Consider the following 16,270-nt stretch of genomic DNA (forward strand, 5'->3'; position numbering starts at 1 on the left):
CTTTTATTTAATGATCAGAAATGTGAGTATGATGCAATTGTTATCTCTGATCATGCTCCTTTAAACCTAATATTTGAACTGAAAGATGTTGCTTCTGCCAGACCATTTTGGCATTTTCCAGAACACTTGTTACAAAGTTCAGAATTTGTTGAGTTTATTGAAACTCAGATAAAAGAGTTTTTTCTCTTTAATAATACAAGAAATATCTCAAAGTTAGTAATTTGGGATACATTAAAAGCCTATTTACGTGGTCAGATTATTTTGTATATAGCTAAATTGAAGGAACAAACAAAAATGGAATTAGATAAAATCTCTAAACAAATTAAAGAATTAGATAACATCAATGCAATCTCTCCAAGTGTTGTTTCATTTAAAAGAAGAGTAGAATTACAATCACAATATAATTTATTATTAACATTATTATTGAAGGATATTTGCTTAAATTGAAAAGTTAATTTTAAGTTTTTGGGGATAAAAATAATAAGCTCTTAGCTTCCGAATTAAGAGCAGCTAGAGCTAAAAGACAAATTTTAAAGATTTGTAAAAATAATGGAGATATAGCAAGTAACCATGAAGACATTAATAACATTTTTCAAGATTTTTATTCTGATCTTTATAGATCTCAATTTCCTGCAGATTCCTCCAAAATGAAGGCTTTTTTACATAAGATTAAATTTCCTCAAATTTCTGTGGAAGATCAACAGATGCTTGATGCTCTATTTACCGAGCATGAAATTCAGAATTTCACATAATACATCATCACATCAGACCAGCCTCTTAAAGTGAACCCCAACTCAATGTTGGTAGCTGTGAATTATGTACACTTCCACCAATTACATTACCCTACAACTCCCTCCTTCCCTTTCTTCCATTGTCCACTCTTCTGTCCTATCAGATTCCTCTTCCAGCCCTTTGTCTTTTCCACCCATCACCTCCCGGCTTCTTACTTCATCTACCCTCTCCCACCCACCTGGCTTCACCTATCACCACCTAGCTCGTCCTCCTTTCACTTCCCCCAACATCTTATTCAAGCATCTTCTCCATTCTTTTCCAGCCCTGATGGAGGGTCTTTGTCTAAAAAGCCGACTGTTTATTCATTTCCTTAGACATGACCTGACCTGCATTTTGTGTACGTTGCTCTTCTGTTTAAACTTTTCCTGCAGACCAATCCTTCCAATATTATACAAGCTTTTCTTTTATGACTTTCTGTTATGTCATGTTCATGCAGCAAGAAACTACTCAACTGACATCATTGTTTTAATACTAATGTGACAAGTTTACATACACACTTAGTTTAAATCTTGTAAATGTAATAATTAACATGAAACTTAGTCATCTGTTGAACCCAATGCAAATGTGTCCCAAGTGTCCCATCAAGGAACATATTAAAATTATAGTATTAAGGAGGATTTTTCACACACCTGTATAAATCCTAATAGAATTGTCTTGAACATATCTTCTGGTTCCATATGTGAGACTTCCCACAATTTTCAAAAGTTCTATTCCTCATTGTAGAATCTTTTGCCTTACTGGCTCCACAAGTTCTGCTAAAATATCTTAGCTATTTGAGCCCAACACTATCAAGACTTCTTCCTTACACATACAAATCCCTTCATTTTGAACAAGTTCAACAATATTGTATGCTTTGAAGAACATCTCCATCAACTCCAATAACTCGAGGACTTAGATACTTGATCATAAATGTCAGGGTTCCTATTATGGTCAGGTTGGATCTGAGCTGCTACCTTACACCGTACCTGCTCAAATAATGATCGGCAAATATTTATTCCTCATCCTCAGCTCTTACCTCAGGTGCCCTTATTTCATGTCTGCATACTGAAGTTACCTTACCACCATGGGAATACTGTCACTCAGTGTGTTTGATTACTTTGCTATTTCACGCAGCTTCAGTTCTTTTACCTCTATTCTATCATCACCACCACCACCATAACAAAAATGCCTGAGGTTTACTCACCTCCAGTGGAGAAATGTGCAGAGTAAAGAAACGTTGAAACCGAGCTCCAATTCATTCAAGGTTCGCCTCAGAGTGTGTATGTGTGCACAGCTTCACAAGATCAGGTTCCTCAAGTGCTTATGTCACACTCATTAAGTCATCCCACACTGATGATTAATTATTTAGAAACAAATAATTTTCACTGTTAGAAAGAGGAAGAATTTGCTGTGCCTCAAATGACCTGGAACAAAATAATCTGCAAAGTCACCACCATGGCTCCTATCAGGCAAGGCCAAGGCAAGATAGTATCTGAAGACTCTGTGATCATAATTTTAGGATTCAGTCGTCAGGCAAATTTACATGAACATTTTCCTCCTTGCGATAGATATGGGATTTGTTGGAAGAGTCAGCATCAACTGTCAATCCCCAATTGTGCTGAAGGGAGCAGTGATGAGTTGTTTTGTTAACTTGCTCTAGGCCCGTGGGTGATGCTTGATAACGGACTTCAGAGTTTTTATCCAGGAATAATGAATTTCCATATCAAGTTGGCACATGAGTTAGAGCAGGAATTATGGCAATTTTACACTTGCTGCAGTTATTGTAGTGGAGGTCAAAATTTGCTGTCGAAGAAGCCTTGAAAATCTTTGAAATATTTCTTGAGGACCACACAAACTGAAAGTACAGCACTGTCTCGAGGGTTAAATCTCCACGATGGTTGATTGCATATCATTCAGTTGGGTTGCTTTGTCTTGGATGCTGTTAAGGTTTTTGGTCCTTACAGTCAGGAGGAGGTTTTCTTCCTTTGTTTGACTGAGGCCCACTTCATGAGGAGTAATGCTGACTTGGAGACTCTCAGCATCACTTTTCCCCAAGTGTATACCATTGGGTTGCAATGCATTGAGGGTCTCTCTGCCAGTATAGAATCATAGAAACGTTCAGCACTGAAGTCATTCCCCATTACCTACATGGTATTTAGTTTACTTCCATTTGCTAGACTTGGTTTCTGATCATGTACGTTAAGGCTCTTTAAGTACTGATCCAGATAAATGTTTTTGAGGGTTTCTCTCTTCGCCCTTTTAAGATGAGAGTTCTAGGCCCACACATAACCTAATTAAATTTCTGCACTGTCTCCGTTCTTCTAAAGAAAGAAACATCAGACCGGACAGTTTCTACTCATAATTATAATTCCCAATTCTGATAACATCTTGTAATTCTTCCCTGCAGCTTCTGTAATGCTAGCACATCTTTCTGAAGGTATGGTGACTTGAACTGTATACTGTAATCTCCCACTGATTGGAAGCAACATTCAAGGAACTAATCGGAAGAAATGTTAGATAACTTTCTGTCATCTCATCCAAGACAACCATGGCCTTGTCGGGTTTGGAGGCTTGTGTGCCTCAATGACCCAGAGAGCTATGTTGGCTGGAGTCAGGGTTTATACTTTTGCTTTTGGTAGGGTGACCCATGGCAAACAGGTCTAAGGGTAGAGGCCAGACTAAGAGTGGTCCATCAGTTCTCCAGGCTAACAACCCTGACTGGTAAAACAAAATTGTGCAGAAACAGCAATGAAGACTCCTTCTACATCAGATTGTGACAGTATTCCTGAGTCACCACTCGTGGCTGACTGTATTGGAAATGGAGAGGAAGCTACTGACGCAGTGAAGGAAGCCCTGTTTCCCACCAGAGATGGAAGACCTTCACTGCTGCCAGCGGTGTAATGGGCAGAAAGTATGCTTCTGTCATCTAACCAGTATTGTAGACTTGCGGTTTTACTTGCTCTTACTGTATACTATGTACCTTAGCTAAAAAAAGTTCTGCTTCATCCACTGAAAGTGGAATTTTCTGGTGGCCAAACATTTAAATTCCTATCCCCATTCTCGTCTGACATGTTGGTCCATGGCCTCCTCTTTTGCCAGAATGAGGCCTCCTTCAGGGTGAAAGTGCTCATATTCCGTTTAGGTAGCCTCCAACATGATGGTGTGAACATTGATTTCTCCTTCCACTAATTTTTCCCCTCCCCCTTCCCTTTTCTTCAATTCCCCACTCTGAACTCTTATCTCATCTCCTCATCTGCCCATCACCTCCTCCTGTTGCCCCTCCTTCTTCCCTTTCTCCCATGGTCCACCCTCCTCTCCGATCAGACACCTTTCTCTCCAACCCTTAACCTTTCCCACCTACCTGGCTTCACCTATCAACTTCTGGCTAGTCCTGCTTCTGCTGTCCCCACCTTCTTATTCTGGCATCTTTCCCCTTCATTTCCAGTCCTGAAGAAGAGTCTTGGCTTGAAGATTCAACTGATTTTTCATTTCCATGCATGCTGGTGACCTGCTGAGTTCCTTCAGCAATTTTTGTGTGTGTTACTTAATATTGCTAACTCATTTATTGACATGTATTCAAAGATCATGCTTCTTCTTCACTTAGAATATTTTAATTTATCATATTTTCCCTTGATATATTATCCTTCCTTACGTGCATTATTTATTGGACGCTTATTATTCTGAGCTTAGAAGAATGTAAGGGAGGTGATCTCATTGAAATGTATTAATTTGTATATGTGGGAGAAGTGGGTGTGAAGTTTCTCCTTGTTCTGATGCCTGCAGCTGGGGACACTGTCTCAAGTTATGAAGTTGTCCATTGAGGATGGAGAACAGAAAAAATGCCATCTTTAACTTGAATTTTTAAAAAATTCTCTGACATCAGTCACTGAGGGTACTCGAGACAAAAATCAACAGATTTTTAGATCACAAGAGAGTCACGGTATTTATGATAGCGCAGAGCTAAAAAAATAAGCTTAATCTTACTGAATGGCAGTGTAAATCTGAAGGGTCAATTGAGTCCTGTTTCTGTTTCTTATGTTCTTTACAATTTGCCCAGGTTCGAGCTCTACAACACAGTCCTGTACCATGCCCTCACTTTTTGAACTTGCTGATTACAAAGATCTATTCAATTAGTTTTTTCAAGAATCTAGATATCGGCACTATTTGCCCTACTACTGTCACCGTTAAGGGGACGATAGTCAAAACTTCCTACTTTTGCTGCCTTGTTATTTTTGTACTACTTAGAAACTTGTCTGGTCATTGTTTTTAAACAGCTTGGGCAATAGTACCTTCTCAACAATGTGATTGCTTCTTCCTTGTTCCTCACTTCAACCCCATGTGGCTGATGCTTTTATCTTATCATCCTTTCTCAGCACTGTAATTGTTTTCTTGTAGTTATATACCTCTATATTTTAACTCACTCCAAATCCTAAACTAGGATCAACAAGGTGCTGTTTCTGCCTATCTTTAAGATGTATTTCATTCATGATTGTGATATAAAATTCCTTCACTCTTTTCTCTACTCTCAGTTCATTGCCTTTCTTTCCTCACCTGTTTGCACCAAAGTATGTACATTACACAAACCTATCATCTCACAGCTTCTAACATTATTTCCATTCTCTTCTTTGCCTATTAATCTTGATCCACCTATCATCCGCCATCTCTATTCCTTCCCCCTCTTTCTTTCCTTTCCAGATAAAAGATCTTGATCTGAAACGCTGGCTGTTCATTTCCCGCCATTAATGTTGCCTGGCCTACTGAGTTCCTCCTGTGCCTTTGTGCATATACATTTTTTCCCTTCATTTTCTAGCCTTTGTTTCCCAGTCCTTTAAAATTCTTTCCTTAGATCCCCACCTTCTGGATGTAATTATAACTTTCTTTCTTCTGAAATAGCCAAACTTGTTTTGACCCTCCTCAACAGTTGCTGCAAACTTCCTCGCAGGACATGGCTCACATACCAATCCTCACAGAGGGATCAGAAGTGAAGAGAGTGAGCAGTTTCAAGTTTCTTGGTGTCAAGATCTCTGAGCATCTAACCTGGTCCAAGCATATTGATGCAGTTATAAAGAAGGTAAGTGATGCACCATCAATAACTCTCTCTGAGACGTAAAGGCGAGATATCGGCTTTTATTGACTGGAAGAAGGAACAAGCAGTGGTTGACCACCATACTACATCCTGGAGACTGAGGGCCGAGCTCAGGCCTCAATCGCCTTTATACCGGGGCCTGTGGGAGGAGCCACGGTCAGTGGGAGGGCCCACAGGAGCAGTCAGCAGGGGGCGTATCCAGACAGGTATATGTAGTTCATCACAGTAAGACAGCGGCTAAACTTCATTAGGAGTTGGAAGAGATTTGGTATGTCAACAAATACATAGAAACATGGAAAACCTAAAGCATAATACAAGCCCTTCTGCCCACGATGCTGTGCCGAACATGTCCTCACCTTAGAAATTACCTAGTATTACCCATAGCCCTCTATTTTTCTAAGCTCCAGGTACCTATCCAGGTGTTTCTTAAAAGACCCTATTGTATCTGCTTCCACCACTGTCGCCGGCAGCCTATTCCACGCACTTACTACTCTCTGCGTAAAAAAACTTACCCCGACATCTCCTCTGTACCTACTTCTAAACACTTTAAAACTGTGTCCTCTTGTGCTAGCCATGCTAGCTACTGCACAGGACTGAAAAAAGCTGCAGAAGGTTGTAAATCTAGTCAGCTTCATCTTGGGTGCTAGCCAACAAAGTACGTAGGACATCTTCAGGAAGCAGTGTCTCAGAAAGGCAGTGTCCATTATTAGGGACCTCCAGCACCCAGGGCATGCCCTTTTCTCACTGTTATCATCAGGTGGGAGATACAGAAGCCTGAAGGCACTGCTTCTTCCCCTCTGCCATCCGATTACTAAATGGACATTGAACCCTTGAACACTACCTCACTTTTTAATATATATAGTATTTATGATTTTTGCACTATTTTTAATCTATTCAATATATGCATACTGTATAAAGTATACTGAATAAGATTTACTTATTATTATTATTATTATTATTATTATTATTTCTTCTATATTATGCATTGCATTGAACTGCTGCTGCTAAGTTAACAAATTTCATGTCACATGCCGGTGATAATAAACCTGATTCTGATCCTGGTAAGCTCCCACCTCTCCTAGACCAATCTCAAAGCCTTCCAGCCTGCAACAGCTCTTCAGACATGCATTCATTTTCACATTCCTCTTATGTCTGATGTTAAAATACAACCCCTTCCCTCCGTAACCCCCCACCCTGTTTTCCCTGTAGCCTACCTGCACTTCCTCTCTTTCTTAATACTGATTTGGACCACAGCTTTGGGCTGTTCACCCTACCTCTTAAGATGTCCTTTGATTTGTGACATCATTTACCCTGACATCAGTTAGGCAATGTGCCACCACTCACAGCTCACGTACCTGGGCTGAAAAATGATAGAACTTGAGGACCTTTCCCCCATAGCACCCTTGACAACAAATGGCCCTTTGACAGCTTGGATTGCCAGCTTTGAATGGCTCTTTGTCTATCTTTGATTCTAATGCACAGAGATATTTAACAATATTAAAATTTAAAGAAGCAATTAAACATTAAAATGATTATATTTCATTGAAAAGTAAAAGCTAACTAAAATATATTCATCTGTTAAAATTAAAAACAATAAATGTAAACAACTGGTTTTAAAAGTTCATCTCTTGTTAGCCTTTGAATCCCTGTGGAAGTCATTGCATTCAGTCTGACAGTATACGATCGAGGGATAAATTCACCAGAGTGATGCTGCAAAAATCCCAGTAAGACTGGGCTTGGCAGCTAAAATCCCCATGAACAAACTGTCAGATTCACAGCGGATCACCTGGTAACACCCAGAATAATCTAGCCTTTGCGAATTTGGTGGAACTTCACTACAATTGAATAGTGTTCTGGGTTATTTCGGAGAACAGTTAACAGCATTATATTGTAATTTGTGGTAGAATAAAACCCTATGGGTTTTCTTCCCTGAAGGATGTAAGTTAATCAGATAGATCTTCATGACAATCTAGTATTTTCATGGTCAACTTTATTGACACTAGCTTTCTTAAAATTCTGAAATATGTAACTAACTTTATATTTTTATCCAGTGAATGAACCAATGTCTCAGAAATTCATGTTTTCTGGCTAATATTGATCTCATCTGCTCTGTGAAAACAACATTGAGGGTATTATAATTTCTTGTGGATAATTGATATGCACTACATTGTTACAAGATGTTCTCTTTCCCTTTTGTCTATCCATTCTGGAATGCCTGTACATCATAATTGATTTCACAGTTTCTCAATGTAATATTCTGTGACATATGCTGTATTCTATAACTGCCTTAAACATAACATACATTATTCATCTTTTGTAATGCTGAGTGATCATTTTGCTGCAAATGAAATTTAATTTTACATAAGGTTTAAGAAAACATTTAACTTTTGGAGTGAAATACATTAACAAATTAAAGTAAGAACTAGTTCATCATAATTACCAGTTTTTGAGCAAGGAAGCACACTGTTAGCTGAGCGATGGCTTTAGGCACTCGAATTCATACCTCAGCGGGGAACATCCCTGTTAATAAACCATTCAACGACAGATATTCCCAAAAAAGGCGGTAAGTAAATGCAAGATTCAGAGCTTTACATACTCTGTGCAAATAGACTATTCTTACATTTTGTCTGATTTTCTTTTGCTAGGAGAGACTTTGTGTTTCATAATTATGTCAAAAAGCTTCTGAAGACTTGGATTTTCAAATGCGGCATCTTCACAGTAATTGTCACAAATTCCCTTTTCATGGCATTGGAGACTGATCGCAAAGTGGATTTCGAATTTTTTGCTTTCTTTGAGGTAAGAAAAACAGTATTTTAAAAGCATCTTTAAACATTTGAATATGCTATTGTTTTAATAGTTTGGATCCAGAGGTTACCATAGGTTATGATCAGTTGATGAAAGCCTTAGCCAATCATGCCGAAGGGTTCTGGCCCAAAACGTCGACTGTACATTTTTTTCCGTGGATGCTGCCTGGCTTCTGTGTTCCCCAGCATTTTGTTTGTGTTGCTCAGATTTCCAGCATCTGCAGACTTCCTCTTGCCTTAGTTAGCTGTTGAATTAGGTTGCTGATATCACCCTGAACCAATCAAAAATGTTTGAAGACAGATAATTACATTCTTCAGTTGATTAACATTTAATACCATCTAATAATAAATTCTCATGAACGCTGGGACCACATAAGTGAAGCCTGACAGCACCCAATTCCTTTGAAACACTATGCATGTACAGTCCCTGTTCAGCTCCTAAAATTCCAGGTTGAGGTAAGAATGAGGGTGAGTTATGGATATCCTAAATAACTATATATAGTTTTCACATTGTTCATAAGTAGCAAAAAGCAGACTTAGCAAAATGGTGAGAGATTGAAAATGAGTGGAGTAAAGTGAGATTAAGTTGTCCTAGTGCATTAAACACAAAGTCAAAATGCAGATGCAGCAAGTATTTAGGACAGCAAATGCCATATTGGCTTTTGTTGCAGGAGTGATTGGGGTTGTTGAAGTTTAGAAATAGAGAAATATTGTGACAATATATAGAATATTGGCGAGGCCTTGTCTGCAGCACTGTGTAAATTCTCACACAAAACTGACTTGACTGTTTGCTCTAAGTACAGTGTAGTGTTGAACAGACGCACGAGTGCACGTGTCTAATCATCTCCTCCAGCAGAGTGTCCCAAACAGACAAAGAGAATCCTGGCTATTTTCTCCATTTGTTCTTGCTCTATAAGAGTTGTCCCAAATAAATGGCTGCCTCGATTATCTAATGACCCAATTAACCGGAATCCATGGTACCAGAACTGGAGGCAGTACAGAAGAAATTGATTAGGCTATTTCCTGGGATGAATGACTGACAAAAAAATTCCAACATCTTTGAAGTTTGGAAGAATGGAGGGTGATCTGATTAAAACATGTAAGATCGCAAGGGGATAGAATGATTATGAGAAGTTGCCACCAGAGAGTAGGGCTTCAACAAGGGGTATAGCTAAACAAAAAGGGGAAAGTACAGTCATTCAAAACTGATATCCATAGGAGTTCCCCCTCACAGAGAAGGAGTGTGTTTGTGTTATGTGGAAACAGATGACTGGAGTTGTTCAAAACTGAGTTAATGAAAAACTGAGGAATGGAGAGTTTTGTGGAACTAGCACAGATTAGGAACTGTAATCTGGGCATATTAATGGGCAACACATGGAATTGTAGGACAGTTTGAAGGGCCAGAAGGTTTCATCCCACTCTTATATTCTAGTGCATTCTTATATAGAGGGAATGAAATGCAAGTGAAATTATAATTAGCATTAAATAAACCAAGCCATTACTTCCCCAAAATGGATTGCAACAAATATAAATATAGAGGCACTGGGATTTTCAAATTCTTATTCTCATGTTCAAAATGCTTCATCCCTCCCCAGCATAGTTCATCTCTAAAACATTCTCCTGCAGTTCCTTACTTCCAACCCTTTGTGCATTCCTCACACCCGTCACTCTACCAATGATATCTGAATCAACACCCATCCAGAATTCACAACCTGAACATCTCCACATTTTCAGGACCCACTTTTAACACTGCCAGTTTTTTGACTGATTAATTTATTATTTTAACTTGCTTCCGAGCGTCTTATTCATTTAAATGTAACTTGAACTTGGTGATCATTGACTGAATTTTAAATATCATCAGGGCGGCAGTGTTGACTGTAATTGGGTTTGACTAGAAATCAGCTCATGTCAAAAGTTACATTAACTACTGTAGTGTTGAAAAGTTATCATGTCATACTGGGATTAATGCAACTGAATCCATGATAAACACTTAAATGAAGAAAGAAAAATACACATGAATTATGAAAGAGTATAGGGTACTCCCATAATTGAAAATATTTGTCTTTGGTGCTCAAATGCTAGATGGATAGTGTGAGTCTTTTTTTCTAGTTATTTTTCAATCTCATTTAATTTATTTTCTATGTTTCTCTTGGTTAGGTGGCTGAACAGCTGTTCTTAGCAGTTTACACTGTGGAGTTCATAGCAAAGATTTATGTTGATCCAATCAGATACTGGAAGACGGGTTTCAATGTATTTGACTTCATCGTATTGATGTTATCTTATATTCAGCGCATCTTCATCAATAGAAATTCACGCATTATGTCCTGGTTTCATGTAGTGCGGCCCCTTAGAATACTCAGGGCAATCTCACTTATTCGTGGCTTGCAGGTAAATTATATTAGATGCATTATGCAGAATAATGCTATAGGTTGAGCAAATCTATAAGTGGAAGTTAATCATAACAATGTAGTTCAAATGATGTTCAGAACTTAAATTTCTCAGCTGCCCATTTTTTTTACTGGATTGACTTATCGGCTTTTATCTTCCGTTCCTTGTAGGTTCTGGTCAGTGCCTTGGTGAGGACGATCAAAAATGCTATTTTTGTCCTGTTTCTCCTTTTCCTGCTGATGACCGCGTTTGCACTGATTGCCAATAATTTCTATGGAGATTCAAAAACTGGTGACTTCAAAAACTGGGGTAGCCTTAAAGCTGCATACTTCACACTCTTCAGTTTAGTGACGGTACTGGAATATTTCAGCTTTATTTAATTAAAAGAACAGTCAAATTAACAATTAGTTCTCTCAATGTTCATAAAACTAAGTAGTAGATATTTTTAAAAAGACTGATATATTGTCTTGGATTGAGATATTGTCTATTTTCCACATAAGTTGCAAAGATGGCTTCATTGGTTACAGACTTTGTTTCTGCATCTAACAGTATTGGGTTGTAGCTCTTCTCCAGCGATGACTGCAATCTCCCGAGGCTGACACTCCACTACTGCATAAACGGAGAGTTGCATTTCCTAATATACAATTGTCTGAGAAATCATTAAAAGTTGCAATCCTTTCGCGATAGATGTAAAAGATTCCATTGCAGAGACATTAAAGATGAGCAGAGAGGTTCTCACAGCTGGAGATTGGATTGGCAAAAACATCTCCTTCACAATCTCCATCAGCACAGGTGCATCACAAGGCAGCGTGCTCAGCCCCCTGCTCTACTCGCTTTACACCTACTGTGTGGCTGAGCACAGCTCCAAATGCCATATTTAAGTATGCTGATGTGGTTGGCTGAATTAAAGATGGTGATGAATCTGCATATAGGAAAGAGCTTAAAAATCTGGCTGAGTGGTGCTCACCAATGAATGTCAGCAAGACCAAGGAGCTGATTATTGACTGCAGGAGAAGGAAACTGGAGGTCAGGGGAGCAGAGGTGGAGAGTCTCAGCAACTTTAAATTCCTTGCTGTTATCATTTAAAAGGACCTGTTGTGGACCCAGCACGCAAGTGCAATTATGAAGAAAGCATGGTAGCACCTTTACTTCCTTAAAAGCTTGCGAAGACTTGGCAAGACATCTAAAACTTTGACAGATTTCTATAGACATATGGTGGAGAGTATATTGATGGGCTGCATCACAGCCCTTGAACAGAAAATCCTACAAAAGTAGTGGATATGGCCCAATCCATCATGGGCAAAGCCCTCCCCACCACTGAGCATGGCTACACGGAACTCTGTCACAGGAAAGCAGCATCCATCATCAGGGACCTCCACTACTCAGACCATACTCACATTTGCCAAGAGGAAGAAGGTACAGGACCCTCAGCACTCACACTGCCAGGTTATTACCCCGGAACCATCAAGCTCTTGAACCAGTTGGGTTAACTTCACTCGCCTTCACTTGCCTCATTGCTGAAATGTTCCCACAACCTTTCAATGACTCTTCATCTCATATTCTCAATATTTATTGCTTGTTTATTATTATTATTATTATTTATTTTTTCTTTTCTACTTGCACAGATTGTTGTCTTTTGCACATTGGTTGTTTGTCCGCCATGTTGGATGCAGTCTTCCATTGATTCTATCTACCTTGAACTTTTGAACTTTGAAGAGACTGCAGACCCTGGTGGAACAATATACATAATGAAATTTGCTTCTATATAATGTTCTTGAGCTGAAACATCAACTGTCCATTTCCTCCATAAACACTGGCTGAACTGTTGAGTTCCTGCAGATTCTTCCAGTTTTCTGGATTCTTTGTACCTACCCCCTTAGTAAAACAGATAACCTGTTTATAGTACGTAATTGCTTCTCATGAGTCTTGCTGGGTGTGAATTAGGCGTTACTTTACAATGTGTTCTAACCTTGATCATGCAGTATATTACCTTAAATGAACTAAGGTTATTCTCAAAAGCGTTATGTGAAGGTTATTTTTTACTTCCCATGATGTATCCCTTAGGCCTTTGTCTTTGAACGTAAATATGGGATTCGAGCTGCTGATGGCTCTGACAGTTAACAGATACCAAATTTAAAGCTCTCTCATTTGTGAACCAAATATCACAACCAGAAGGCCTCTAGCTATCATAAGAAATGTCCTTATTTTTCAGATTCTGCATTGCACCTTAGAAGTCTCTCACTTTGTTCACATGGAATTATTTTGCTCAACCTGATTTTGATATAATTGTTCATTTCCCTGGCTCTATAGGGGACCACTGGGAAATCTTTGGAGATTAAGAAAGGGGACAGAAACCACTTAATGGGCTTCAGACTCTTATTGGTGTGCTTTGCAACATGAAATACGTGTATGTAACTGGGGAAACTGGCCTTCTCAGTTTCAAGATGTAACAGAGATCAAAGCAGAAATTATTAGTTCACAGGAAATCTGATTGTAACACCAATAACTGAGCACAGACCGACAACTGAACTTGTAATTTTCCTGGTCTTTTTGGCTCAGATTCAACCACTCACAAGGCTACAATGAAAGCCGAAGGATTTTGTTTGAAGATCGTGAGCTGACTTACTAATTAAACAACATGAATGAAGGCTTGTTTTTGTACAGCTGTCCACAAAATCCTGCCCAAAATTTGAATTATCAAAATTCTTAGCAGTCATTCCTTATTAATAAGCACCAAAGGAAATAATTACCTTAACCTGTAGGCTTTATGTGACAAATTCTCAGGAGATTTGTTTTGTTGTTGAAAGATAATCCAATTAAATATTTTAACTGTGCTTAGGTAATTGGAGAACTTCAGTCAGCTTTCAAGTCTGAGAAATGTTATTGTTAATTTAGATGTAAAAAGACTAGGGTGTATATTTTCACTCACTAAGATAAAAAATGCTTAATTATTAGACATAAGAATATAGAATTTAGATTGTACTGTGCCTGTTTTAATGATGTAATTATGGTGTGTATGAGCTACTCCTGTTTTCGAAACACAAGCAGACCATATCAGATCTGTTATTCTGCAGCAACCTGGAGCATGTTGCAGTAATGATAAATATCCCATTCGAGACTCCAAATAAAAGCCCAGTACTCACTACAAAATCCTCTTGTGTAATTGATCATCTGCCCCATTATCTGAATGGAATCTCAAACCAGATCACAGTCAGAGCTTGCCTATAATATCTGTGGCGAAGTACATCATTATGTGTGAAGTAACTTTGTTGACCTTTAGAACATCTAACCTGTGTAATGAGGAACACTTGCATCTCCTTCCTAAAGAAAAAAAAATCATTCTAGATTATGCAGAGTGAACAGTGTGATGCAGTAATATTAGAAAACTGACGGGGAGAAGGGTAAGGACCTCATGAATAACGGAGTGTGTGAGCCAAGAAGTAAGATTCTTATCTGTATCATTCTATTAAGATCATTGATCTTTTTTTTGGATTGCCCTGGGTGTGACTTTTACGGTTTAACCTCCTTCATACTGGAATGAAAGTGTCTATTGCAGAAATTTATGCCAAATAAAAGAAAACACCTTTCTCTGACTTGAATACCCAGAAATGGCTTTGCAAAAGATGGTTAGGTAGGATTTTGTGAATGAAACATGTGAGAGTCATTTTATGTGCTTAACAAAAACCGCAGCCCTTTATTTCCATTACGACCAAACCAAAACCCGTTGTTTTACCCTGATGTCATTACGTCAGACACCGTCTCTTAAAGTGAACAGAACAACTCAATAACGGTGTTTGTGAATTATGTAGAACAGTTTCTATAATGAACAACATCTGTCATCTGTCACTCATTACATTACCCTACAATCGTACTTCCTGATCCTTTTAAACACTCTTCTCTATTAAATGAAACCTTCCTACCTTTCTTCGTCAATGATAAATGCAGTCTTTCTTTAAATGATGTAAGTTTGTTCCACTTTTTAAATTCTGCACCCATTCATCAAACAGAAGATAGGTCTGGGAGCACAATAGCTTACAAAATGGTCTTCTAACTTCAACCTAATGAAGTGAACAGACAAGTCACAGGTACTAAGGCCAGTGAGATTATTTGGGATTTGATTGTCCTTCTAGGTCCATAGCTCACCGGCTCCTCCTCACTGTACTGATAGGAACATTCAAAATGTCTGGTGACAAGATTGGAAAAGCAATAATATCAGATGCTGGCTGCCTAACATGTGTTGAGTCTGCTTGTTGGGGAGCAGGGATTCTGCTCTTCATAAACACAGTCATCAATGTAAGATGGCTGACAGTAGGGCTTCCATTCTGCCCTAATGACTGAGTGGCACTTGTCAGATGTGGAATGCTTCCCCAGTAACTGGCTCCCGTGGAACCATTTCAGAGGTTCTAATTTACTTTGAGTTGTATATCCATGAGGGAAACAAAGCATCTATTTGGCCAAGGCAGAAAGATTTCTGAAGTTCTCACAGCAACTCTCCTAATAATTTCATTTGGAATTTTCAGCTTTGCTTGTATGACTGGCGCTCCTGATGTGCTCCTACTGACTTAGAAACATAGAAAACCTACAGCACAATACAGGCCCTTCGGCCCACAAAGTTGTGCCGAATATGTCTTTACCTTAGAAATTACTAGGCTTACCTATAGCCCTCTATTTTACTAAGCTCCATGTACCTATCTAAAAATCTCTTAAAAGACCCCGTTGTATCCGCCTCCACCACCGTTGCTGGCAGCTCATTCCACGCACTCACCACTCTCTGAGTAAAAAACTTACCCCTGACATCTCCTCTGTACCTACTCCCCAGCACCTTAACCCTGTGTCCTCTTGTAGCAACCATTTCAGCCCTGGGAAAAAGCCTCTGACTATCCACACGATCAATGCCTCTCATCATCTTATATACCTCTACCAGGTCACCTCTCATCCTCCATCGCTCCAAGGAGAAAAGGCTGAGTTCACTCAACCTATTCTCATAAGGCATGCTCCCCAATCCAGGCAACATCCTTGTAAATCTCCACTGCACCCTTTCTATGGTTTCCACATCCTTCCTGTAGTGAGGCGACCAGAACTGAGCACAGTACTCCAAGTGGGGTCTGACCAGGGTCCTATATAGCTGCAACATTACCTCTCGGCTCCTAAATTCAATTTCATGATTGATGAAGGCCAATACACTGTATGCCTTCCTAACCACAGAGTCAACCTGCACAGC

The 16,270-nt window shown here is 39.0% G+C and overlaps 1 protein-coding gene across 4 annotated transcripts in view; it reads left to right on the forward strand.

The window, feature by feature from the left end:
* LOC140739284 (cation channel sperm-associated protein 3-like) overlaps positions 1–16,270 on the forward strand; it is a 70,014-nt gene continuing 53,744 nt past the window's right edge. The window contains exons 1-5 of one of the 4 annotated variants that reach the window (XM_073067441.1): positions 1–22; positions 5,665–5,842; positions 8,503–8,653; positions 10,819–11,049; positions 11,220–11,402. In XM_073067441.1, the coding sequence (XP_072923542.1) occupies positions 8,600–8,653; positions 10,819–11,049; positions 11,220–11,402 (468 nt within the window). In that variant the 5' untranslated portion in view covers positions 1–22; positions 5,665–5,842; positions 8,503–8,599. The other 3 variants (XM_073067440.1, XM_073067442.1, XM_073067443.1) reach the window with 3 other exon arrangements.

This window comes from Hemitrygon akajei, chromosome 15 (genome assembly GCF_048418815.1).
Source record: "Hemitrygon akajei chromosome 15, sHemAka1.3, whole genome shotgun sequence".
Lineage (NCBI taxonomy): Eukaryota > Metazoa > Chordata > Chondrichthyes > Myliobatiformes > Dasyatidae > Hemitrygon > Hemitrygon akajei.